The 25052-nt window shown below is 42.8% G+C and overlaps 1 protein-coding gene across 2 annotated transcripts in view; it reads right to left on the reverse strand.

Moving 5' to 3' along the window:
• Positions 1–25052, reverse strand: part of LOC148543364 (dynein axonemal heavy chain 11-like) — a 361950-nt gene that overhangs the window by 170240 nt on the left and 166658 nt on the right. For both annotated transcript variants that reach the window (XM_088472011.1, XM_088472001.1), the window contains exons 22-25: positions 24062–24208; positions 18189–18302; positions 17960–18103; positions 6920–7102 (exon numbers count right to left, since the gene is read on the reverse strand). In XM_088472011.1, the coding sequence (XP_088328137.1) occupies positions 6920–7102; positions 17960–18103; positions 18189–18302; positions 24062–24208 (588 nt within the window). The remainder of the gene's footprint in view (positions 1–6919; positions 7103–17959; positions 18104–18188; positions 18303–24061; positions 24209–25052) is intronic.

A 25052-nucleotide genomic window follows, 5' to 3' on the forward strand; every position in this document is an offset into this window, starting at 1 on the left:
GCTGCAGACAGCCCCCCTCCTACCCCTGAGGCATCCACAGCACTGTGATCAAGACCTGCCTGCATCATCAGTGACAGTGTGGTAAGTCAGTGTAATTTTACTTTATTTAAAGGCTGGCATATCTTTCAGTTAACATTATCATTCTTCACATCACACATGCAGGGGAGTTATGTGTGGGTGCGAGATCGGGGCTGGTGGTGAGAAGGTGGGCCCCCCAGAGACATCAGTGTACCGGGCCCCGAGATTTCTGTTGCCGGCCCTGCATCACGTACATTTCAAGGTTTCAGTGAGCACATTCCTGACATCCAATAATTCTATAGTCAATTAATCTAGAACATGGTTATCTAAAAGAACTATAATCAAATACAAAACACAAACCAGTCCTATCTTGCTACTATTCAATGTAGAAGCAGAAAACTGTACAATACAAAGAGCATACTAGTGGCCAATATACAATTCAGAGAGAACTCCAGTAACATGTATAATACATAAATTATCCAATTGACCTATATGCTATAAAACCAATATTCTAAGAACCCCTATAAAATAGAGATCACATTCTAGTAACCTCTACAAAATACAGAGAACATTCTTGTGACTGATGTAATATAAACAGCATCCTAGGAACCCATATAATATACACGGAGTATCATAATGCAGGGAGCATAATATTGACTAATATTCAATATAGCGAGCATACTGGTGACCAATATTAGCGTTCCCGCTAAGCTGTTTTAGCGGGGCGCGGCGTCCTGCCCTCCTTCTGGAGGGCAAACAGCACCCTGCCCTCCAGGAGGAGGGCAAAAAGCGCCCTGCCCTCACAGCCAGCGGGTGCCATTCTCACCCGTGGGACGCAGTGTCCCACGGGTGGAGAAACATGCGGTGTCCCGGTCACCGCCAGAGAATAGACGCCGGGCGCATGCGCCCGGCATCTATTCTCCCTTTCTACTGCGCTTGGGGGCTGCCCGACATGTCCGTAAGCGCCGGGCACGCCCCCAAGTATGACAAAAAGGGGACGAGTCTTATAGACACGCCCCTTTTCATGACCACGCCCCCTTTTCGGGCGCGCGTTGCCCTCTCTAGCTCCGGCGTCCTGCCTGCCGCCGGAGCTAGAGTGAACACTACAATATACAATACAGAGAGCACACTGGTAACCTAATATATACAATATATGGTGCATCCTAGTGACCAGTATACTGTACAATACAGAGTGTACCCTAGTGACTGATATACAAGAGAGAATCTTAGTGACTGATATACACTATCAAGAGCATTCTAGTGAGCACATTACAATACAGAGAGCATTCTAGTGATGGCGTACAATACAGATCGTTTTATGGGACCAATGCACAAAACAGTTACCATTCTAGAGGCCTCCATATAATACAGAGAGTATTCTAATGACTACTAAACAAAACACAATGCACATTACTGGCTAACACAATGCATACTAATGGCTACTATCCTATGTAATGCTGTTCTGGAAGCTACTAGAAAATGTCCCTTAAATGTTAGTTTTACAATGCAGGCCCCCTACATGTCTGGTGGTTTTACAATTCAGGTCCCCCAAATCTCTGTTGGTTTAACAGTGCAGATCCCTAAAATCTCCATATTACAACGTAACCCATCCAATGTATCCTGTAAGAAAAAGCCTGGAAAACTAAATATATGAGTTGAAATTTTGTAAAGAAATATATATATATTACAGGCAAATAAAATCTGAAGCAATAACATTTTCACACTCCATGCAATCATTTCCTGCACAAAACTCCAGTACTTACATACATCTTTTTGAAATATCCAGGAGGTATGAGAGCAGATTGATAAATAACACAGGGAAAACAAAATATTCATCATGACAAATAGTGAAAAATTAAAGATTTCAAGCAGCATTAATTACGCTCCAGTAAGATGAATAGGGCCTTTCACAATTAATGAGAACATACACCTTTGTCTAGGTTTTACATCCACCTGTGATGAATGTCTAGCGCTGACAAAATACATCATGCTAACATTTGAATTAACAGCGTGTTAATAGATTGACATATGAGAGTGAAAAAAGCCTTTAATCATACACATTGTATCACTCCCAAGTTTGCTTTCCCACAAGCATCAAGTAATCTGGGAAAGTAGATAGCTTATAGCATAAGAATAGCTTGTAACATAGGAAGAGAAAGAATGTGTCTCACCTTTGCCTTAGACCGGTGGCATAATTACCACCACCGCAATGGGTGACAGGGTGACACATAGATGGTAGCATAGTTCTGTGCCATCACTGGACTCCTGCCAGCTGTCACTGCTCAGCGTTAAAGCTGCCAGGGACCAATCACTCATACTGAATGCTGAGCCAATCCCATATACCGTAGACAGGGCTTGTACCCTCTTAGAAATGATTTTGGAATTTTGCATTATAAAAAATATGACATGAGCACTGCAATCTTACAAAATATTATAATGTGTGCTCCCCTATTTCCTGTGGCTCTTCAGCAAATGTGGTCGATGAATTGGAGGGGGGCTCAAACTTCATCCAGAATCAGGGTCCAAAACAGGTTTTGCACTCTAGGCAGAGAACTATAGCTCTCACCATCATCTCACAGTAATAAAACTAAGAGGGAACAGGAGGAATACTCTACTTTATTGGAATTGTGTGAAGGAATGGGAAACTGGGGTATACCCAGTAGAAGCTTCTATATGTTTTCCATGTGTTTCAGTTTTCTTAGTACCATTCCCATGTTGAGTAGGAAAACTTACACATACATTGCTTATGTTTTCATGATTCAGATGCCTGCTGAACCCAATCCAAAAGGAATAAGAGGGGATATCATCATGTAACTCTTTAATTTTATTTGCCCAAAATAAGGTCACATGTATGTGCTGGGTTTTTTTTTTTCATTTTTTTCATTTCAGAATTGGTAGCCCCATGGCTTATAATAAAGGAGTTTATGGTGGTTGCCTAGATCCCAGAGCCATAAGTGGCCCAGTCCTTTTCCAATCAAATTCACTTGTGCAATTAGCTTAACAAGAGATAAAATTAAGTTAGGGAGATGTTTCAGAGCTTTAGTGAAAAATACTTGAGTGCTATTTCGCATAAATAGTGACAATTTTCTTTATTAAAGTGTACATAAATTAATTTTTTTAGAAAAAAATACCCGTGCAAAAATTAGAACAAATGGGGAAATCGAAACCAATAAAAATATAAGAAATTATAAAAAATTAACTTTTTTCGTATAATTACATACGAATGAAACGAAAAAAAAATTGCAAAAAATAATAGAAAAAAGGATGCTATATGGGGTCATTTTAGGCCACTAAAAACTTTTTGTTTAGTTTCAAATAAAAGAATAATTAAAAAAAAGCAGAAAAAAAGGCAATTTTGGGGTAATTGTAGGCCAAAAAGTCATAAAAAGCAAAGCAATATATATATATATATATATATATATATATATATATTTATATGTATATATATATATATTTTTTAAATAATTTATTTCATGAAATTTTGGGCACATGCATCAACAAAAAAGTTGATTTTGGGGTAATTTTAAGTCATTATTGGTTTTAGCAACCAATTATGACTAGAGATGTGCAGGCTCGGTTTTATTCAGTTCTTATCGCCAAATTAGCGTAAGTTCGGATGAGTTTGGACTTATCTTATTGGCTATCCAAAACATGTGAGAGCCGGGTAGCCAATATGATGCCGTTTATGAGAACCAAACATTCCAGTGAAATCGAACCGCACATCTCTAATTATAACATTTAATTATTGGATTAATAAAGCTAATTGGAAATGTCCAATTGCTTAGTTAGTCATTAGGGGTGGTGTCTTATACCCCTTTCACAATACCAGCAATAACCCAGGTTAGTGGACGTGAACGGGCAGCAACCTGGGTTACTGTGCAGTGTGAAAAGGCCAGGTTGAAATAAGCTGTGTCAAGTGACCTGGCATTTCAACGCTACTCACGAGAAGAGTTGAACACGTGTTCAACCCGGCTCTTGGTGCAGTGTGTATGGGTAACCCGGGTCGATGCGACCTGGGTCCCGTTCACTGTATAGGAAGAGCTGGTGCTGGGAGATGATCTCATCTCCAAGCACCGGCTCAGCACGTGATGGTGGTGACTTCATTGACTTGGCATTAGTGCCGGGTCTGGCCGCCAATCTGATCCCAGTCAGGTTTGGTGCGACCCAGCATTCCGATGTGAAAGGGGTTCTAGGAAAAACTGGACTTGGTCTGAAGGTGCTCAAAAAAAATCTTGTGCCCCCCAAATATTTAAAATCTTGCACCCTGTTGTATACCAAAAGTCTCGCACCAGCATAAAAATCCTCTGGCATGAGATTTTTTAAAGATTTGTTCCCAATTGGATATGCCACTTGGCGCTGTATCTATTGTTACACTTGCTGAGGGGGCTTATTGTGTATTGTCATCAAAATTGATATTAAATATTTATGAGTGTTAGAGTGGATATGTCATATAAAAAGTACATGAAGTGAGTGTCCATGGTTAAAGCCAGTGGTTCTCAAACTCAGTCCTCAGGACTCCAAACAGTTCACATTTACAGGTCACCTAGCAGGTAAACAGGTGTATTCATTACTTATGCTGGGCTTACACTATACAATTATCTGTCAGATATCTGTCCAATCTGGCTGGTTGGAATGAAAACTTGGTAATGTATGGGAGCAAATGACAATCGACCATTTGCTCACAAACACTGGAAAACAGACCAAATTGGTAATTCAGACAAATTGGTTAAAACACACGAATTTAGCCCATTTGAACAATTGTTTTTTGTTTTCCAGTGTTTAAGACCATTTGCTCCCATACATTACCAGGTTTTCATTCCAACCAGCCAGATTGGACAGATATCTGCCAGATAAGCTGCCAGGGAATCGTGTGCTCGTAGCACAAAGACTGAGCACTACTTTGAGTGACAGATAGCGCCGTTTGTGGGTGGTAATGGGAAGGTGCTTGTGAACGGGGGAGTGGTGCTGCGAATGCAGGCGTGTCGGTGTCAAAACTGAGTTTTATGGGTGTGCATAATTAGCATGGAAGCGTCATCGTACACGTCACTTGGTTGTATTTCAGTCTGCAGTGATCGCAGTGCTTGTGGTGGAGTAGGGTCTACCTCAAGCGCTGCATGCTGCTCCGATGGCTCTCGATGGTTTTGATTAATCACACATTTCCTGGAGATGACGTGTGCTAAGTAAGAAAAGTGGGCGTCTTTATACCGGCGTTTGCTCACTCTGCCGTCGCACTCTTAAGACATAGAGGGCGTCCTTACACCAGACAGCGTGATTGCGGAATTTCCATACCCTGCCCCTTTTGGATGCAAGTGATCGCGGCTTAGCGTCCGGGTCTGAATCGCCCCCTGAGTTTGAGAACCAATGGTTTAAGCATTGCACAGGACTGATGGAAGTTTTCATCTGCCATTTACTTCATCCCCTGTTTTGAGACATATTACTTAGTTAATAAAATGATTTGTACGCAAGTTATTCTTTCTCTGCTTCAATATGGTGGAAATAAATTACATTCTTAAATTATTTTAACACACTTGTCTGCAGGGAATCAAATCTAGCATTTAGCCAGCAGAGCTGTCCATCCACTGGTCATATATTTTAGGGCATAGGAAAGTCTTGTGCTACAGAGAAAGCAATACATTTATCTGGTTTTCATCCATAAAAGCACATAAATAAATACATGTTTTGCAAATCGTCTTAATATCAGTAGGAAGAAAAGACAGGGGTAGTGATCCGTATCAAGAAACGGACACCATCTTCTGAATCACATTCTTAACTGTAATCGACCAAAAGGGTCAGCCGCTGTGGAGCATACCTGCCTGAAGAGGGCGCCACATGAATGGATGTGAGCACACATTATGCTACCAACTCACTTGACCAACTGTATTGGGTTAAACAATTTCAATCACCGAGGAATACAGATGTGTCCTCTTGCATCCTTGCCAATCGTGTTGCAAACGTGCGCACGCATTGCGCCATGCGATTAGCAGAGTGTGCCACGATACATTGCCGTGCAATGCGTTCGCACCATGCAAATCAATGGAGTCGCGGGTGCGAACACAGGGCCTGATTCTGACCCGCTCGCAAGCGAGTCGATGGTGCCCTAGTGCGCATGCGCACGACGGAGGGAGCTCCGTCGTGCGCATGCGCGAGACCCGAATAGCGACGGCCAAGCCGTCGCTATGGGTCTCGCACCAAAGGGGTCGTGCTGTCGATGTTGATTGACAGCAGGCCCCCTTTGGTGGGCGTGCCGGGGGCGTTGCTGCCCAGACGGAGGCGTTCCCATGGGAACGCCTACCATCTGGGGCCGGCCCCACTGACATCACTAGTGATGTCAGTGGGAGTGCTTTTGGCACTGATAGAGCCAAAAGCACTCTTGGGCTTGCGGCAGTGAGACCCTACCACAGGGTCTCGTCGCAAGCCCGATGGTCGCGATGGTCTTGACCATCGCAACCATCTTTTTGGCCGCTCGCATAAGCTGTGGGTGGTCACCCACAGCCATGCGAGCGGCCAGGAGGCCGCTCCAATTTTAGGTAGGAGGGCCCTGATTCAGAGCGAGCGCTCTTGTCAGAGCGTCCGGCTCTGAATCAGGCCCACAGTGCGCGTACCCTCATGCCATGCGTGGCTCTATTTGCTGTAAGAGGACACATCTGTATACATCCTCTTTATGGAAAAAGTCATGATAAATGCAGTGCTGAGTATATTTCTCATTTTATACAAGGAGCTGAACAACATATTAATATGTATCTGTCAATGACTATTGAGAATGTGACAATGCTAAGTAGTTCTCTAGAGAGGTTAGAAGATAATTAGCTAACAATTAATTAGCACAAAGTAAACATGACAGCAACTACGATGTTCATAATTGTTCAAGTAAATAGTGTTATCTACTTGTTCGCCATTTTACCTCATGGAATTTAATGATATTGGTAACCCAAGCGCACAGGCCTGCCGCCGCGGACGACTTTGTACGTACAAATTCCGGGTTGAACTCCGGATCCTTCAGATATTCATCTTTTAAAGCCTTGACTGTTGTATCTGGAATATGTTCTTTGTCAAAACTAATCAAATTCTGTAAAAATTCGTCCACCTACGGGAAAATGAACACATTATAAGGTTTTGAACAGGGATGGGGAACCTCAGGCCCGGGGGCCGTATAAAGCCCTCGGAATCATTTGGTCTGGCCCTCTGAGATTTTTCTGCTAGCCTCATCTGGCTACCAGGGTGCCTAGAATGGCAACCTGCAGCCAGAATCTATGCAGCAGTGCTACCTGGAGCATCCTTAGGGAGCTTCATACGGTCACAGCGCTGCTCTTACAGCTCCTCAAGATGCTCTGGGCATTGCTGTAATCACTGGAGATTGTGGCCCCACCCCCGTGTGATGTCACGTGGAGGGGGCGTGGCCTGCACCGGCCCGCTAATAATGTTATATACAGTCAGGTGCATAAATAATAGGACATTGACAGAATTTTCATATTTTGGCCTCTATTCACCACCACAATGGCTTTGAAATGAAACAAACAAGATGTGCTTTAACTGCAGACTTTCAGATTTGAGGGTAATTACATCCAAATCAGGTGAACGGTGTAGTAATTACAACGGTTTCTATATGTGCCTCCCACTTTTTAAGGGGCCAAAAGTAATGGGACAAACTAAACAATCCTAAATCTAACTTTCACTTTTTAATACTTTGTTGCCAATCCTTTGCAGGCAATTACAGCCTGAAGTCTGGAACGCATAGACATCACTAGACGCTGGGTTTCATCCCTGGTGATGCTCTGCCAGGCCTCTACTGCAAATGTCTTCAGTTCCTGCTTGTTCTTGGGGCATTTTCCCTTCAGTTTTCTCTTCATCAAGTGAAATGCATGCTCAATTGGATTCAGGTCAGGGGATTGACATGGCCATTGAATAACATTCCACTTTTTAGCCTTAAAAAACTCTTTGTTTGCTTTTGCAGTATGCTTCGGGTCATTGTCCTGCACTGTGAAGCGCTGTCCAATCAGTTCTGAAGCATTTGACTGAATATGAGCATATAATATTGCCCGAAACACTTCAGAATTCATTCTGCTACTTTTGTCAGCAGTCACATCATCAATAAATACAAGGGAACCAGTTCCATTGGCAGCCATACATGCCCACGCCATGACACTACCACCACCATGCTTCACTGATGAGGTGTTATGTTTTGGATCATGAGCAGTTCCTTTCCTTCTCTTCTCTTCCCATCACTCTGGTACAAGTTGATCTTTGTCTCATCTGTAAATAGGATGTTGTTCCAGAACTGTAATGGCTTTTTTAGATGTTGTTTGGCAAACTCTAATCTGGTCTTCCTGTTTTTGTGGCTCACCAATGGTTTGCATCTTGTGGTGAACCCTCTATATTTACTCTTGTGAAGTCTTCTCTTGATTGTTGACTTTGACACATATACATCTACCTCCTGGAGAGTGTTCTTGATTTGGCCAACTGTTGTGAAGGGGTTTTTCTTCACCAGGGAAATAATTCTTTTGTCATCCACCACAGTTGTTTTCCGTGGTCTTCCAGGTCTTTTAGTGTTGCTGAGCTCTCCGGTGCATTCTTTCTTTTTAAGAATGTTCCAAACAGTTGATTTGGCCACACCTAATGTTTTTGCTATCTCTCTGATGGGTTTGTTTTCATTTTTCAGCCTAATGATGGCTTGCTTCACTGACAGCTCTTTGGATCTCATATTGAGAGTTGACAGCAACTGATTCCAAATGCAAATCTCACACCTAGAATCAACTCCAGACCTTTTACCTGCTTAATTGATAATGTAATAACGAGGGAATAGCCCACACCTGTCCATGAAATAGCTTTGGAGTTGATAGTCCCATTACTTTTGGCTCCTTAAAAAGTGGGAGGCACATACAGAAACCGTTGTAATTCCTACACCGTTCACCCGATTTGGATGTAATTACCCTCAAATTAAATCTGAAAGTCTGCAGTTAAAGCACATCTTGTTTGTTTCATTTCAAAGCCATTGTTGTGGTGAATAGAGGCCACAATATGAAAATTCTGTCAATGTCCCAATATTTATGGACCTGACTGTATATTATATATATCCATACACTGTATTATATGTATATACATACACATATATAAATATGTATATATATATATATACACACATACATACACTGTATTATATATATATATATATGAGTGCCAGCCTGGTGAAGCACTGTGCTGAGAGCTGCTGCTTACCTGTCAGCAGCTTTCAGCACAATGGCAAGCATGGCTTTAGTCTCTCAAACACACGGGGAGGCCATGTCACTATGTCTCAGGCAGCCCACCCAGGTAGGTCCAGCGCTGCTATCCCTTCCCAGTCCACTCGCGACCCCACAGTAGCTCCTCCACAGCGGCGGCTGTGTGGAGGAGGATCAAAGAACATACTACAGTCCAGTCATCGGTACTCGTCCGATGACTGGACCGGAAAACCCCTATCCCCCACACGCGACAGTAGTGCAGCAGCGGCCCAAGTGCTGCACAATTGTACCGGCCCGGGGGGCAGATGGCACCCTGCCCCCCGGCCCAGTCCGCCACTGTACACCGTTCACCTGATTTGGATGTAATTACCCTCAAATTAAATCTGAAAGTCTGCAGTTAAATCACATCTTGTTTGTTTCATTTCAAAGCCATTGTGGTGGTGAATAGAGGCCAAAATATGAAAATTCTGTCAATGTCCCAATATTTATGCACCTGACTGTATATATCAAAAAAATTCAAAATGGCCCTCGGCAGAAAAAAGGTTACCCACCCCTGGTTTAGACAATGAAGACGGGTTTAATTAATGTAAATTTCCTAGTACTGGTGTCTCCAATATCAGTAAATGGTAATAGCGGCTTTTTCTAATCCCAAAAATGACTTTATTTCTACATGCACTCTGAAATGGGTTAGGAATGGGATCCCGGCTGTCAGGATGCCAGCTGTTAGAAATTGAATACCGACAGCGTTCTCCCGACAGTCACAAACCCGACACTAACAGGTAAGTTCCCTAACGCTAACCCTTACCCCTACGCCTAGCTCCCTCCCAACGGCACCTAAAACTTAGTTGCTTATGCCCTGCTGCTTATTCAAATGTTACAAACACTAATGCAGCAAAGTGTATAAACCATGTCCTTGTCCTGCATTGTTTGGTGCTGTTAATAACTGTTTTCTTGTTTACTCATTTGCTTATGTACTTTGTAAGGCGCTGCGGAACCCTTGTGGCGCCATATAAATAAAGGATAATAATAATAATGAAAGGAAAAGTTCTAATTAAGATGGTCCAAATGTCCTAAGGACTTTTCTATGGTTATTTTCCTTCTACTGGCATTCACACCCATCTTAGGGCCTGATTCAGAGATGAAAGCAAAGGCAATTCTGTATGCCGATCGAGCAATTGTTTGCCATCGCGCATGCTTATAAGGTGCTGCGATCACACTGTGATTACAGACGCACATAGGAATCCATCGCACAGTGAGTGACGGTTAGTCAGCATTTGGGGGAGGTAAGGGGGGTGGTCAGAAAAACGCAGGCTTGTCTGATCATTTAAACGCCGTTACATGGAGCCCACTGCGTGAGAGGAGAACTGCCGACTCTGCGGCTGGTCAAACCTGCCGCAAGAGCAAGATGGTCGCACGATGTGCGTCAATGTGTTACCGATATTTATTTATGCAGGTATGCGTCATCGCTCGGTGATCTTTGTAAACATTAGAATGTTTTCGCAGCTGCGTTGTGTACGAAAATACACCTGCAATCTATTAGTGTCCATCTCTGAATCAGACCCTTAGGCCATAATCCACAAATGGTCACACAAAGCGTTTGCATGAACTGGAATGAAGGATGGCCATTTGTATGTGCACATGGCTGTCAACTAGGTCCAGTTGTGCACAAATCTTGCATTGTAATTAGTAGATGAACAGTTCTGTACAGCTGGCTGATTTATTTTGCGGCTTAAACCAATATTCATCATGCATAGCACAGAATGTCAATTTACTATTAATCAGGCATATGTTCCCCGCTGCAATTCAGTGATGTCACTGGTTCCTAGTGAGCAGACAGGCGGCACTGTCACGACTATTAGTGCAATACACAAAATGGCTGCCTGCAATCAGTCATGTCAAAATAGAAATGTTTATTTGGAATGTTTACATTTAATGGCTGAGGGGGGGGGGTAGATTAAATTAGGAACTTGATATTGATTTGCAGGTTTCTTTATATTATGCTACATTTTGGGGGTGATAAATAAGAAATGTGGAACGGGGTGGGAGGATTTTATGATTTTCCCCATTCGGTTTGCAATAACAACATTGTGTATATGGTTTGAGCATCTAGAAACATCTCCTAATTAATATGCACTGACTCCATTACCCTGATGCAGGGTTGGACTTACATGGCTTAGTGGAGCGTATCTTGTATGCTTTGTACTGTAACATGTTCCAGAATCACCTGGACACAAGTGCAGGTGATGCACTAATTTCAGTCGTATTTATGCTGAAGAGGCATAACTGGGCTGTAACGGGAGTTTTCATGTAGGCAGTGAGGGAGTGTCAGCAGCACAGCTGGCTATACGGCTGTTTCCAGGCTAACCCTAACCTGTCCCCCTCACAGCCTAACCCTAACCTCTCCCCCTCACAGCCTAACCCTAACCTCTTCCCTCACAGCCTAACCCTAACCTCTTCCCTCACAGCCTAACCCTAACCTCTCCTCTTCAAAGCCTAACCCTAACCTCTCCCTGTCACAGCCTAACCCAAACCTCTCCCACTCACAGCCTAACCCTAAACTCTCCTCGCAGTCTAACCCTAACCTCTCCCACTCACAGCCTAACCCTAAACTCTCCTCCTCGCAGTCTAACCCTAACCTCTCCCACTCACAGCCTAACCCTAAACTCTCCTCCTCGCAGTCTAACCCTAACCTCTCCTCTTCACAGCCTAACCCTCTCTCCTCCTCACAGCCTACTCCTAACCTCTCCTCCTCAAAGCCTAACCCTAACCTCCCCCTCACAGCCTAACCCAAACCTCTCCCACTCATAGCCTTACCCTAACCTTTCCTCCTCACAGTCTTACCCCTTTTTTCTCTTATGCACAGACACGACAATGGGCTTTTCCTTATCATGTGCAACAACTGTTTCTTCTACTGGTGCCTGATTTACACAAACAACATCCTCATCAACAACATCATTTTCATCATCAAAATCCTTATTATCCTCCTCAATCTGGTGCGCTTCCACAGAAGCATCCTCGATTTCTATGTCAGCATGTTCACTTGTGCTTAAATCATCATAAGACGCATGGAGGGAGAAAGCCACTCACGCTGGAATATTAAGCATCCATTCTAATATTCCAGAGTGAGTGGCTTTCTCCCTCCCCGCGATTTTGGCTTCACAAGTGTTGCTCCAACTAGACGCTGTCTAGTACCACTACAGGTGTGTAGCCTGATTCCACCTAACGAGGAGCGTAATACACTGTGGACTTCCTCTATTGCTGTTAATTTTAGCTAGATGCTGTTCCAGCATTATCTTGTTGGATAAATTATTCTAAAATACGGAGATCCTAAAGCACTGAGGATCTCACCTACAGCTGCCACTCTGTGACTGTGTCCGGGGATTGTCATCTGTGCTAGTGGTGAGCTGATTTCCTAATGGAGGAGGTTGAGATTTATGCCTGTTTCCACATTTATTGTTGCTTTCAAGTGATTACAACTTTTGGATTTCTCTTCAATAATCATCACACTGTGGTCCTCTTCAGCGGAGCTAAATAAGCAGAATAATATTTTGTCATTGGAATTTCTGATTTCCGATATACTAAAAGTTTTTAAGCAAAACTATTTCTATATATGTATGTATATGCTTGTATACATTTTATGTGTTATTTAGAATACAAATGTTAAACTAAATGTATTAAATAATTAGTTTTAAGCGCTCCCTATGTGCCTTTATTGGTTTTTTAGTTTTGTTCAATACTGAGTATCTCCAGAAATACTCTTGGGAGCTGCTAAGTAGGATAAATCTTCAGTTGATTTTTAATATTGTTGCGCCTGATTTAGATTTTTATGGATAAATTTACTAAAGTGAGAGTTTTTAGAAGAGAGTTTTAAAAGTGATGTTGCCCATAGCAACCAATCAGATTCTAGATATTGTCTACTAGAAGGTGCTAGTTAAATGTTAAGTAGAATCTGATTAGTTGCTATGGGCAACATCACTTTTAAAACTCACTTCTAAAAACTCTCACTTTAGTAAATTTACCCCTTAGAATCTTTTGGTGAACAAACCTTCCGCCTGCAGTTGGGAAATCCATGAAATCTTGCTTCAGGCGGGATAGGTTTATATTAATATGTCCCTACCGGTGGATTAACTCATTAAAATTAACAGCGGTCATTACATTTACTGGAGAAGAGCATTTCATGTCTGCAAATGTGGGTGCAAAATAAATGCATTCAAACTCAGCACCAGCCCCTTGGTGTCTTATATTATGTAATAATATAGAGAAAACCAAAAACATGGTGGTAGAACTTTTATCTGTACAATCACATGTTTTCGTTACCCATTTAAATAGAGAAAAATATATTGTGTGCGTGTGTTCTACACATATATATATAAATTTTATATATATATATATATATATATATATATATATGTCTATAGTTCCATTTTAACTGTCTTATTTCATTTATCTAGTGTAGAGTACGCATGAAAGCTGACAAGAATATGTCTTATTAAATTGGCCTTAAAAGATAGGTAAATACCAAATGTAATTACCTGACCTTTACTGCAGGTGCACTCGTCACATAACACACTGCGCACCTAATGCATGGAGATAATTGCGGCATTACATGAGGGGAAAGAGGCATTTCCACCTTATGCCATTTTACCATTTTGATTTCATTGTATAGAACACTGTGCATATTATCACAATGTGACAAGTGGCAGCACCGGAAGTTTAGGAAGTTTTAAATAATGTTCAGAATTTCTTCCTCTAGACTAGTTCGATCATGCTGAGATAGGTAGATCAGTGTTCTCTCTCTCTCGTTTATGTTAGCCGTTAAGTACTGCGTATATGTTTTAATTACTTTGGGTAACTCGTTATATTTGGCATGTTAATTGCAGGTCTACCTTTAGTATTGGTAGTCATATCAGCTCTGTTTATTTAGGAAATCATGTTATCATCTGATGATTCATTGTACATCACTAGTTTTTCTATTCTACCATATCCATCCTAAATAACTCGCCAACTTCTAGTTAATATACAGTGGTTATTTGCAGTCCTTTCAGCTTCACTATCTGCCAATAAGTCTTGTTTATTTCAATCACAATTTAAAACTCCCAGTTGTTTGTAAAGTGTCTAACTTGCCAGGAGAAATGGCTTTACTCCAAGCATATATCTCAGCCCTTCTCACTAACCAGAGAAACCATTATGGCAGCTCACACTTTGCTAACCAATGGCAATAATTATAGCAGCTACAAGTTAAGAAAAGGATGTGAACAGAACTGTCGCTTGTAGGAATTCTCCCCATTGCTGCTTTCAATGCCTCTGTTAGCTTCCATCGCGACTTTTAGTTTGGAGGGAGCACTTTGTGATTGCCGCAAAAGGGCCACTGAAAGAAAGGAGAGGTATCTTGGCCAAAAGAAGATGTAAATATTGTATTATGAACTACACTGGATTGTACTCATTGACCTAAATATTTCAATCAAAGCTATCTTCAGTTAGTTGTCCTGCTGATCCAAGTGCCCACCTGGCTGAGAATTCTAATCTGCATCGATCCTTTTATATGAACAGATCCATCTCACAGCCTAGACTTTCTGAGATGCTGCTGACAGGTGTGCACCCACCTTTGTCCGTCACCCTGGGCTGCGCTGTCTGTGCTGCTGTCACACTCTTTATAATTGGCATGACTTGAACAAAGCAGTTTGCAGTAGCACCGGATTTAACACCGTGCTGTAGCATATCTGCTTTCCTCTGGGTACAATTACTAGGAGACGTACAGTAGTGCATTGTAGTCCATTATGCATACATACATCCGTCAACTTGCTGTGAGCATAATACAATTCCGTAGTATTTCAGATAATCGCATTGAATACGTTTTACATCATATGGCATACATAATAAGATCATATATTTCTAATTAAATCCAGCACAATGGGCAAAGGAATTGGCACCGTGAACAGGTGAAGTAAGTCCATTTATATATAGAATATCAGAGGAGTTATTGTATTAGGACTATTATAATCTTTGCTTCCCCCATCCTGTTTCCCACCATATACTGCTGGCTCAGCTCTTTCTCATTCCTCCTACATTCATTCATATATTAATAATTCCCCAGGTTTTAATTCCCATCCTTAATAACGTCTGTATTCAAATTTTTTAAAAGTAGAAAATAAAGCCCTGTTTGGATAAACTACTTTTTTACCTGAAACCATTTTCAAATAAACTAGTAGCATGATGCAAAACAAGAACAATAGTACCTACTGTACTTCTGGTATATAACCATACAGATATAATACATACATAATACATACAGTATTCTTTAAACAATGGTTCTGATTCAGAGGTGGACGAAAACTGAACGCAATGGCGATATAAGTGAAGGATCATTTGCTACTGCCGAGGCGTGAAAAATTCGGAAAACCCCTATGGCACATGCGTTCTAGAGTGTAGTGTAGGCTGTTGCGTACGGGATTGCTGGCATTAGGAACTGCCGGGTAAAATCATTGGTGTTCCTGGGTGGTGACTGGGAAGTGGCCTGAAGTGTGCGCAAAGAACAGCCCATCTCAGTGGCGTGTTATGAGAGTGTCGCGGACGTGTCAGTGCGCATGGCGGCATGTTCATTTGCAAGGCCGCAGCCGCCGAGGTTTAGATGAAGTTGAAATGGGGACGCTGCACCTGCCATAGGCTGGTGCAAAGGCCAATGGTGCTCGCGATGATGCGGGATTAGTGGATTGTTCAGAACTACCTGCGAAGTAGGTGCGTCCATGGCCACTGAAAGTGTGCGTCGCAGGGCTTGCACTCTCCGGCTGTCGCTAGAGCACAAAGGTTGAGACTAGCATTTGCATATTACCGCCACGGCGACTCTGTAAAAAGTCGCAGTCGCAGCTGCAATAGGGTATATCTCTGAATCAGGCCCAATATGTGTTACAGAATGATCAGCTATAAATATCTGCGTTTACAGAAATCATGTTGCTTACTGTACATAGCCACATGACTGCCAGAGTGGAATCATCCACTAAGCAACCTAGGAGCTTTTCCAATGGATCCTGACGGGCACTGATTACATTAAATCTTCTGTTATGTGTTTTTTTTTGACAAATAGAAAAGGTGAAATGGGACCAAATCAGTACCTTGCGTAGGACACAATGGGCACCATTCAATTGAAAGCGAGGTGAATAGCGCCAGGAATGAGCTCCCGGAGCTATTCAATGCTGCGCAAAGTTAGGTCGGGGAAGACTCGTTCTCACGCCTTAAACAGGGTGTTTAGGCGCAAGAACGGGCATTCTCTGACTAAACTTCCAGTTTTCCTGGCGTTAAGGGCAGAAAACAGCATGGCGCCTGGACTTTTGTCGGATTTCTGCTCGCAACCCCTGAGGGATGCGAGCAGAAATCCTTAGTCTGGCTTAGCAGCGCAAATGAATTGAATAGCTCCGGGAGCTGATTCCCAGCGCTATTCACTTCACGTTGAATAGAAATGTGCCCAATGAGGATGTAATCAGGCTCTGATCCCTGCCTAATAATTCCATATCTAACCTCCCCCAGCTCAGCTGTCAGTTCATTGTACACCCACAAATAGGATCCCCACTAACTACATTAAAGGGTCGATTAAATTACGAGCGAGTGGGGCAAATCGCCCTTGCAATGGTGTGGAAACGCCGGCAGCGTCACATCAACTTGCCCTCATCTCATCTAGAACTCATGGATTTTACCTACACAGCCCCATGGGGGTGCGGACAAAAATCTGCAAGAGCGGAGGTAATGTAAGTGCAGCATAAGGCAGCACTTACTCCGGGGGCAAGCCGGCTCACTCCTAATTGAGTCGACCCCAAAGAGCTAAGAAGTCTCCTCGAGGAACCGACCATCTACGGTAACCGCTATTCTGTACAAACAAAAGTCCTGGAACTCTTGTTAAATATTATTCCAAGTGAGTGGTGGGTTTCCAACTCCTACTGACAGAAATCTATTCCTTGGATAATAACACTTTCTGGTACAATGAATCAGGCCCAACTCCCATCCCTTGCTGCTGTTTGGCACGGTTCTCCCACCAGCTAACCCTTCTCCGCATTACTGCCCTGTTTCTGGGCCTTTATGATGGAAAAAAGTTATTTTTCAGTACCAGATGAATTGACTATGATGTCTTGGACCTTGTGAACTGCCAATTGTATATACTACTGTATTGTCCTGCTGCCTCCCAGTACTTAACTACTAACAGAGGCATATTTCTCCTCAATCAAATATATTACATTTTAAGATTTTAAGCCTGGAGGTAAAGTACATTGTTCCAGGCTAAGGCAACATTCCAGTGCGGCTCTGGTAAACATTATACACCCACCCAACAGATGGCTGCAGCTCATTCCACTTGTTTTGGTGGGTTCTTCTCACAATGTTAAATGCTGATTTTACATGCTCTTAAAAGACATTTGAGATGATTCATCATCACTGGGGGCTGGGTGGCGCCTGAAAATTAAGTATCCAACTCGCCGCGAGTTGCAGCGGTGGATATTTAACTACCGGAGCAATGCCTAGGCCATAGGCTCTAATGAATGGGCCTGTTACTAAAAGCATGGGGAAACTAGCGCTTCCGCATGTGTAACAGGCCCATAAATAATAATAGGCCCCATGATATAATTTTACTATTTACTTCTACTTTACAACAGAATGATCAGGTGAAGAAAAAAGAACTAAAGTTAGAGAAAAAGTTGTCATAAACGTCATTGTTGGTGCCACCATTGGCACAGCGATCTTACCTTGCTCATTACCACTTTTGCCGTCTTCCAGCTCCTGTCTTTAGGTATTTTGCCATTCGGTGAAAAAAGAACAAGCACAGCAGCGGCTACATTGGTTACAGCGGCTGGTGGATTGGGAAACGTTCTTAGCTCTGTAAGGTTTAACTGGACATTGGAACAACAAGTTACTTAAATCCTCTTTGCCACAATGGAACGAAGATGATAAAGATCTCAGAAGGTGGGTATTTACCCGGTTTAAGGTGTTCAATGCCGCATTTGCTGCTTGGAGAGCAGGTTCTGCCTTGGCCAAGTCGTCTGCAGATTCTTGTTGTTGGTTGGTTATCTCTGCCTGGAGACCAGCTACCTGTTCATACAGAAACCCCAAAACACAGGAATGACAACTTACAGTATATAGTATAATGTACATAGGTAAAACAGTTACCTGCACACCCCTGGCCAGCGGCTCAAATCATGTTCACAATAGCAGTAGGAAATATAATACAATTTTGCTAGCTGCGGCCACATAATTCAGCATAAGGGACGGAACTGAGCTGCACATGCCCCGTGACAGCAGCGTTGCCTTCAAGTCTGCTGTTTGAGTGGCCAATCAGCGTAACAGACTAGAGATCAGCTGCCAGCAAGAAGAGTCAGGTGTCTTATCGTGAGGTGGGAGAATGTGTGATTAAAAAGCTCAAGTCTGTCTCCTACTGGTTTTATTATGTCTTTATATTTATTATGGGATGTTTAACTTTTTTCTGTTATTTATGAGATAAATATGTTAGATTCAGAGAGTTTCTTTTTTAGGAGCATATTTATTAAAGAATATTTGCTTGATATCCTCCAAAAACACTTGTTTTCAGGAGGTACCAGCAAATATTAAGGATTTCAAGGATTTGAGAAGGAGGGACCACAGCAGATATCTCCGATATCTATCGCAGTCCCGTCATTTTGGACCGCAAAGCAGCCCCCATAGATTCTAGGCAGTGAAAACCTAAACTTAACTGTTCTGCAGAGTTGTACATTATGGAAATAAAAGCAATATACATATCAATAGACAAACATATACTGAGCTAAAAGTGAGAGGATTGTGCTTATCAGAGCATATAATCTACCAGGGAAACGAGAAATCGTACCAAGGGCACAAATGCATGATTTCAGCAAAGGACTAATAATGAATATAAAGGTTTGTAAGTCAATGTTAGGATGTACTCAATGAAGCTGCCACTCAGCTGGGATAAATGACACACTGTCAGCTGACAGCTTTGGTTCCACAGGCTACACATTTAAAGGTGGAAAAACAATTTCCTCATGATAGATTTCCTGGCAATTTACACTACAAATGAGGACACTCTCCAGAGATTACTATTCACAACACCCTAAAGGCTTCCATTTAACAGGAGGCTTGAAGTATGTCTAACTAAGCTTCTCTATTAAACAATTATTCTCAAGGGATATGAGCTGTTAGTCAAACCACCAAAATATTCAACATCCCCCCAAGCTGGTTCAGCAGATTAAATCAAGAGTTCAATGTTATATAATAGGCTACAAAACTGTCTTGCGTTATTGCCAGTGTGGATAATAAATCACTATAACCACAGCGATCTAGTTATTTGGCACAATGGAAGCAACTAGAGCAATATGGCTTACACATTACAGAATGCAGGGATCTTGTTGGTCAGGTGCTGCACTAAATTCCCACATTGCAGAGCAAGTTATGCCCACCTGCATCTCCTAAATCAGTGGTTCTCAAACTCGGTCCTTAGGACCCCACACAGTTTACGTTTTCCAGCAGGTGCACAGGTGTATTCATTACTCATTGACACCTTTTAAAAGATCCACAGGTTGAGATAATTATTTCACTTGTGATTCTGTGAGGAGACCTGGAAAACATGCACTGTTTGGGGTACTGAGGCCTGAGTTTGAGAATCTGTGTTCTAAATGATCGATAGCCCCACACATGTGGTTAATTGGTTATGGGGGTTTAAAGGAATCTTCATAAAACAGGTCCGATATATAGATGTATTAAGCCGTGGAGAGAGATAAAGTACCAACCAATCAGCTCCAATTATTTTACAGGCTCTGTTTGAAAAATTACAGTTAGGAGCTGATTAGTTGGTACTTTCAGTGCCGGCAGCAGAAATCTTGGGGCCCAGTACACTGATGGCTCTGGGGACCCACCTTTTCAGCACCACCCCCGACCCCACTCATCCCTCCCCTGCATGTGTGATATGTGAAGCATGATAATGTTAACTGAAAGATATGCCAGCCTTTATATAAAGTAAAAACACACTATGACTTTACACACTGTCTCACTGTCACTGATGATGTAGCTGTAGTTCTTGTCTGCTGTCTCTCGCAAGGTCTTCTTGATGACAGTGCTGTGGATGCCTCAGGGGTGGGAGGGAGGGTGTCTGCAGCCCACCATCCTCAGCCCGGAAGCCTCCCATCACCTTTCTCCATCCCCAGTCCCTATCACCTTCTGCTCCCACCCCCCATCACCTTCCTCTGCCCCCAGCCCCCATCACCATCCTCTGCACCTTCACCTTCCTCCATCCCCCTTCATCTTCCTCTGGCCTTTTCACCTTCCTCCATCCCTAGGCACCATCACCTTCCTCTGCCCCCAGCCCCTATCACCTTCTGCCTCCAGCCCCCTCACCATCCTCTTCACCTTCCTCCATCCCCAGCCCCCTTCACCTTCCTCTGCCCCCTTCACCTTCCTCCATCTTCAGGCACCATCACCTTCCCCTGCATCCAGCCCCTGTCACCTTCTGCCCATATCACTTTCCTCTGCCCCCTTCACCTTCCGTCTCCAGACCCCATCACCTTCCTCTGCCCCCAGCCCCTATAACCTTTTGCCCCCAACCCCCATAACCTTCTGCCCCCAGCCCCATTACCATCCTCTGCACCTTCACCTTCCTCCATCCCCCTTCATCTTCCTCTGGCCTCTTCACCTTCCTCCATCCCTAGGCACCATCACCTTCCTCTGCCCCCAGCCCCTATCACCTTCTGCCTCCAGCCCCCCTCACCATCCTCTTCACCTTCCTCCATCCCCAGCCCCCTTCACCTTCCTCTGCCCCTTCACCTTCCTCCAACTTCAGGCACCATCACCTTCCCCTGCATCCAGCCCCTGTCACCTTCTGCCCATATCAATTTCCTCTGCCCCCTTCACCTTCTTCCGTCTCCAGACCCCATTACCTTCCTCTGCCCCCATCGACTATTCCTTATCCTCTATCTCCTAACGGCAGCCTCAACTCCTGACCACTGCAGCCTGTCTGATGGACACGGAACACATGCAGCGATGTGACCTATGACATCACGCCCGGCGTTGCAGACTTAAAGGTCATGCCCAGCCCGGGCCGCAGCTGAGCCACCTGGAAGAGCCCAATGCTGCCCGGTCCAGGATACAAGGGAGCTGATATAGGACTAGCGAAAAATCAAAGAAGCTCAAAAAAACTGTAGAGTCTCTATGTTATTCTAGATGACTGGTGTAAGAGGTACGAGTCTTACCTTTGGTAAATATTAATATATTTGTAAGTATGCATATAAAGGAATTCATGCACAACCAAGATGATAACTATGTTTGTGTCACTTGTTCACATAAGTAAAGAGTTTTATTATATCCAGAAGAAAAAACTCATAATAAATAACCAAACAGCAGTGGCACAGGCTATATTAAAAAATTAAACCAGATGGTATACTGTATGGTTGTATGGAATGGCAGTAAGTAGTATAGATGTGTTAAGAGACGTCAATTAGCAATACAGTATTCTGATATCAGAATGACATTTATAACAGGCTGTCATTTTAGTGTATGCGTAAATTTTGCTCATGAAAGTAGAACACTTTTTTTTCCATCCTGCAGCCACGGTAATCCTTACACATAATATATTGTCTTATTACATCCCCTATCACAGTCCGCACATAACCTCACACATCGTCTTTCTTTCACATACTCCTGACATTTAGCCGACATTCCTGTGTGACTGGATCATGCAGCCCACCAAGAAACTCTGCATTCTGGCCGGACCAAATTGCAATATATATAGCACCTATCCTTGTGTATCAATGCCTATTTCCCTATAGATTGTAAGCTTGCGAGCAGGGCCTTCCTACCTATATATCTGTCTGTGATTACCCAGTTTTGTTCTATTAATGTTTCCAATTGTAAAGCGCAACGGAATATGCTGCGCTAATTAAGAAACTGCTAATAAATAATAAATAAATAATATGGCAGTTGTGTTGAAAAACATCAATATAGCAGTATAATATTCCTATACTTATATACAGGTATAGGAATATTGTATATTATATACCTATATATAGGTATAGGAATATTGTACTGCTCTATTGACGGTTTTCAACACAACTGCCATATTATGTGCAAGGATTACCGTGGCTGCAGGCTGGAACAGTGAGTCCACCGTCCATGGCCCCGTTTTGTGCTCATCTGGACCTCGGGGCCGGTACGGTTGCCCCCTGTCGCCAGGCCTGGGTACGTTATCGTTCGCCAAGGCTTAGGTCCCACAGCCTGTATAATGACAGGAGCTGTTTGGTTGGTACTTTATTTCTCTGCACTTTATCTCTCTCCAAGGTTTAGTGCATCTCCCCCATTGTATGTATGGTTTTCTCCATCAGTATGATTTTCCATAAAATGCACCTATCATCTACAGAAAGTGTAGACTGCTATACTGTGAATGCAGCCTGCCAATTTTCAAAGAACCTGTGCCATCACTGAGGTACATGGTGTAGGTGAGAAGAGCACTTTCAGCTGTTTCTACTATGAATTATTAGACTATTTATATTTTTATCCTTCCCACAAAAAATTCTTCTTGCTCATTTTGCTTGAGGTCCTTGATTGGCATGACAATCCAAGGTATGAGTGTTTCATTTGTACATATTCTTATTATATTCCTGAGCCCATAGGACTATATGGGACACATAATATCACATAAATGGAATTGGTATGACATACCGCCAGACCTAAGCCCGGCGGTATGTCATACAGACGCCGGAAGTCCGGCAGATGGAAAACCCGACGGCGCCTGCCTGGTAAGTATCCTAACCCCTCCCTCTCCCTCCCCTAACCCTCCCTTAGGGGTGCCTAAAACTAACCTTCCCCTAGTGACTATCCCCCCCCCCCCCGGGGGTGCCTGACCCTAACCCCCCCCTTCACCTAGGCTAATCCTAACCCTCCCGGGGGTATGGGGGTGCCTAACCCTAGGTCCCTAAACCTACCCCCCCCACCCCTGCGGTTAACAGTTTCCGACGCCTACTGTATCTACATTCAGTATGCCGGGCAACGGGGTTTCGGCGTGGGGCTGATGATAGGAATTTAGACGCCCATCATTAGTCCCATGCCGGGATTTCACAGTCGGGAAGCCGGTGGTCGGCATTTCGACCGCTGGCTTCCTGACTACATCCCCTCATAATATCTTCCTCATGAATAATGTACTCATATTCGCACAGTTCTGCCTTCTCTAGCCTGACCAAGGGCCAATGCTACTACAAGGCAAATCTAGGTGCTCAACTCAGGTGCCAATGATTAAGAGCTGCCTAAAACACAGATTTAATGACATACTGTAATGCTACTCATCCAGGGTTTTAAATGCCCACATAGTCAGGCTACAGCTCCCACTTCCTGTATGTTAAGCTAAGAAGCAGCGGTGGGGCAAGCAACGCAATGGTGGCACCGTCTCTAAAGGGCAGGATGGTCCCATCTTGGGTGTCTGTAGGGCTTTGGCCACCCTGCCCTGACTTTGTGATTGTTTTTCGTCTTGGATCCTCATTTCAGACTAATCAATTTCAGACACAGGTGGAGATGTATCAAATCTTGGAGAGAGATAAATTGGAGAGAGATAAAGTTCCAACCAATCAGCTCCAAACTGTCACTTTACAGGCTGTATTTGAGAAATGTCAGGAGTTGATTGGTTGGTAATTTATTCCTCTTTACTTTATCTCTCTCCCAGCTTTGAAACATCTCCCACAAAGTGTCATCTTTCCCAAAAGCCCATGCACACACAATACTTTTGTACTGTGAGTTATCTTGCCATATTCTGATAACTGGTTTAAGTTTACTTAAAGTAAATAAAGTATATATTGTACTGGATTCTCATTATATTGTACCTTTCGTTCCTCTGCATCTGCCACTGATTTCTCTTGGTTTAGTTTTTCTGTTTCCTGTCTGATTTTGTCAATAAGGGCTTCTGTATCCCTGTTCCGCTGGTGAAGTTCTACTTCCTGGATTGCAAGTTTCGACTTCAAATCGTCTACCTGCATCGTTACAACAGAGACTTGGTTAATTAAGTTTTAAAACAATATTTTCAATTATATTAAAATCAATTTGCTTAAAGAATAAAGGAAGCCCCAGGCTTTATTGCACACGTGTATAATTACTTTGTTCCTCTAGAGGTTGTGTAATTATGTTTCTGTATTTAGCAAAATACTGGCTTGGAGGCAGTAAAATTATATATTTTTTTTCCTAATGATTTGAGCGGTGTCATTCTTTTTTTGTGACAATTCTTTCAAAATACAATAAATATACAAATATAACTGCAGTGGATAAATAACATTGTATTGTAATATCAATCTACAACATATAATTGCTTCCAAAAAATGATAATGCACATTGAATGAAACATGAAATTATTCCAAGCAACATTTGTTTAGAAAACACAGCTCTTTATATGAATGGACATAAAAAGGTATAAAAAATATTCTAATTCCAGTTATGTTTGTAATTATTGCTCGCTAAAGTGGCCAGACTACAGTAACTTGCTCTTTTATACACAGATACATACAACTCAACAACAAAAATACCTAGTAGCAAGCTAAAATGTAATAGTGTTATACTCATTTAAATAGCAGAAAAAATACCTTGTATAACCCTAAGAACAATGAACCTCATTCAGAGTCGATCACTTGCTGCAAGCGATCGCTCTGAATGAGGGCGGCCACTTACTTTTTTAAGTACCGCCTTCTGGTCGATCACTAGGCTGTGGGTTACCACCCACAGCTCTAACGACCGACCAGGGTGATGGTCGTAATGGTCATTACCATCGTGACCATCGGGGCTTACGACCAGACCCTAAGGTTGGGTCTGGGCTCTTGTAAGCCC

This window comes from Taudactylus pleione, unplaced genomic scaffold (genome assembly GCF_031769625.1).
Source record: "Taudactylus pleione unplaced genomic scaffold, aTauple2 ptg000004l, whole genome shotgun sequence".
Classification (NCBI taxonomy): domain Eukaryota; kingdom Metazoa; phylum Chordata; class Amphibia; order Anura; family Myobatrachidae; genus Taudactylus; species Taudactylus pleione.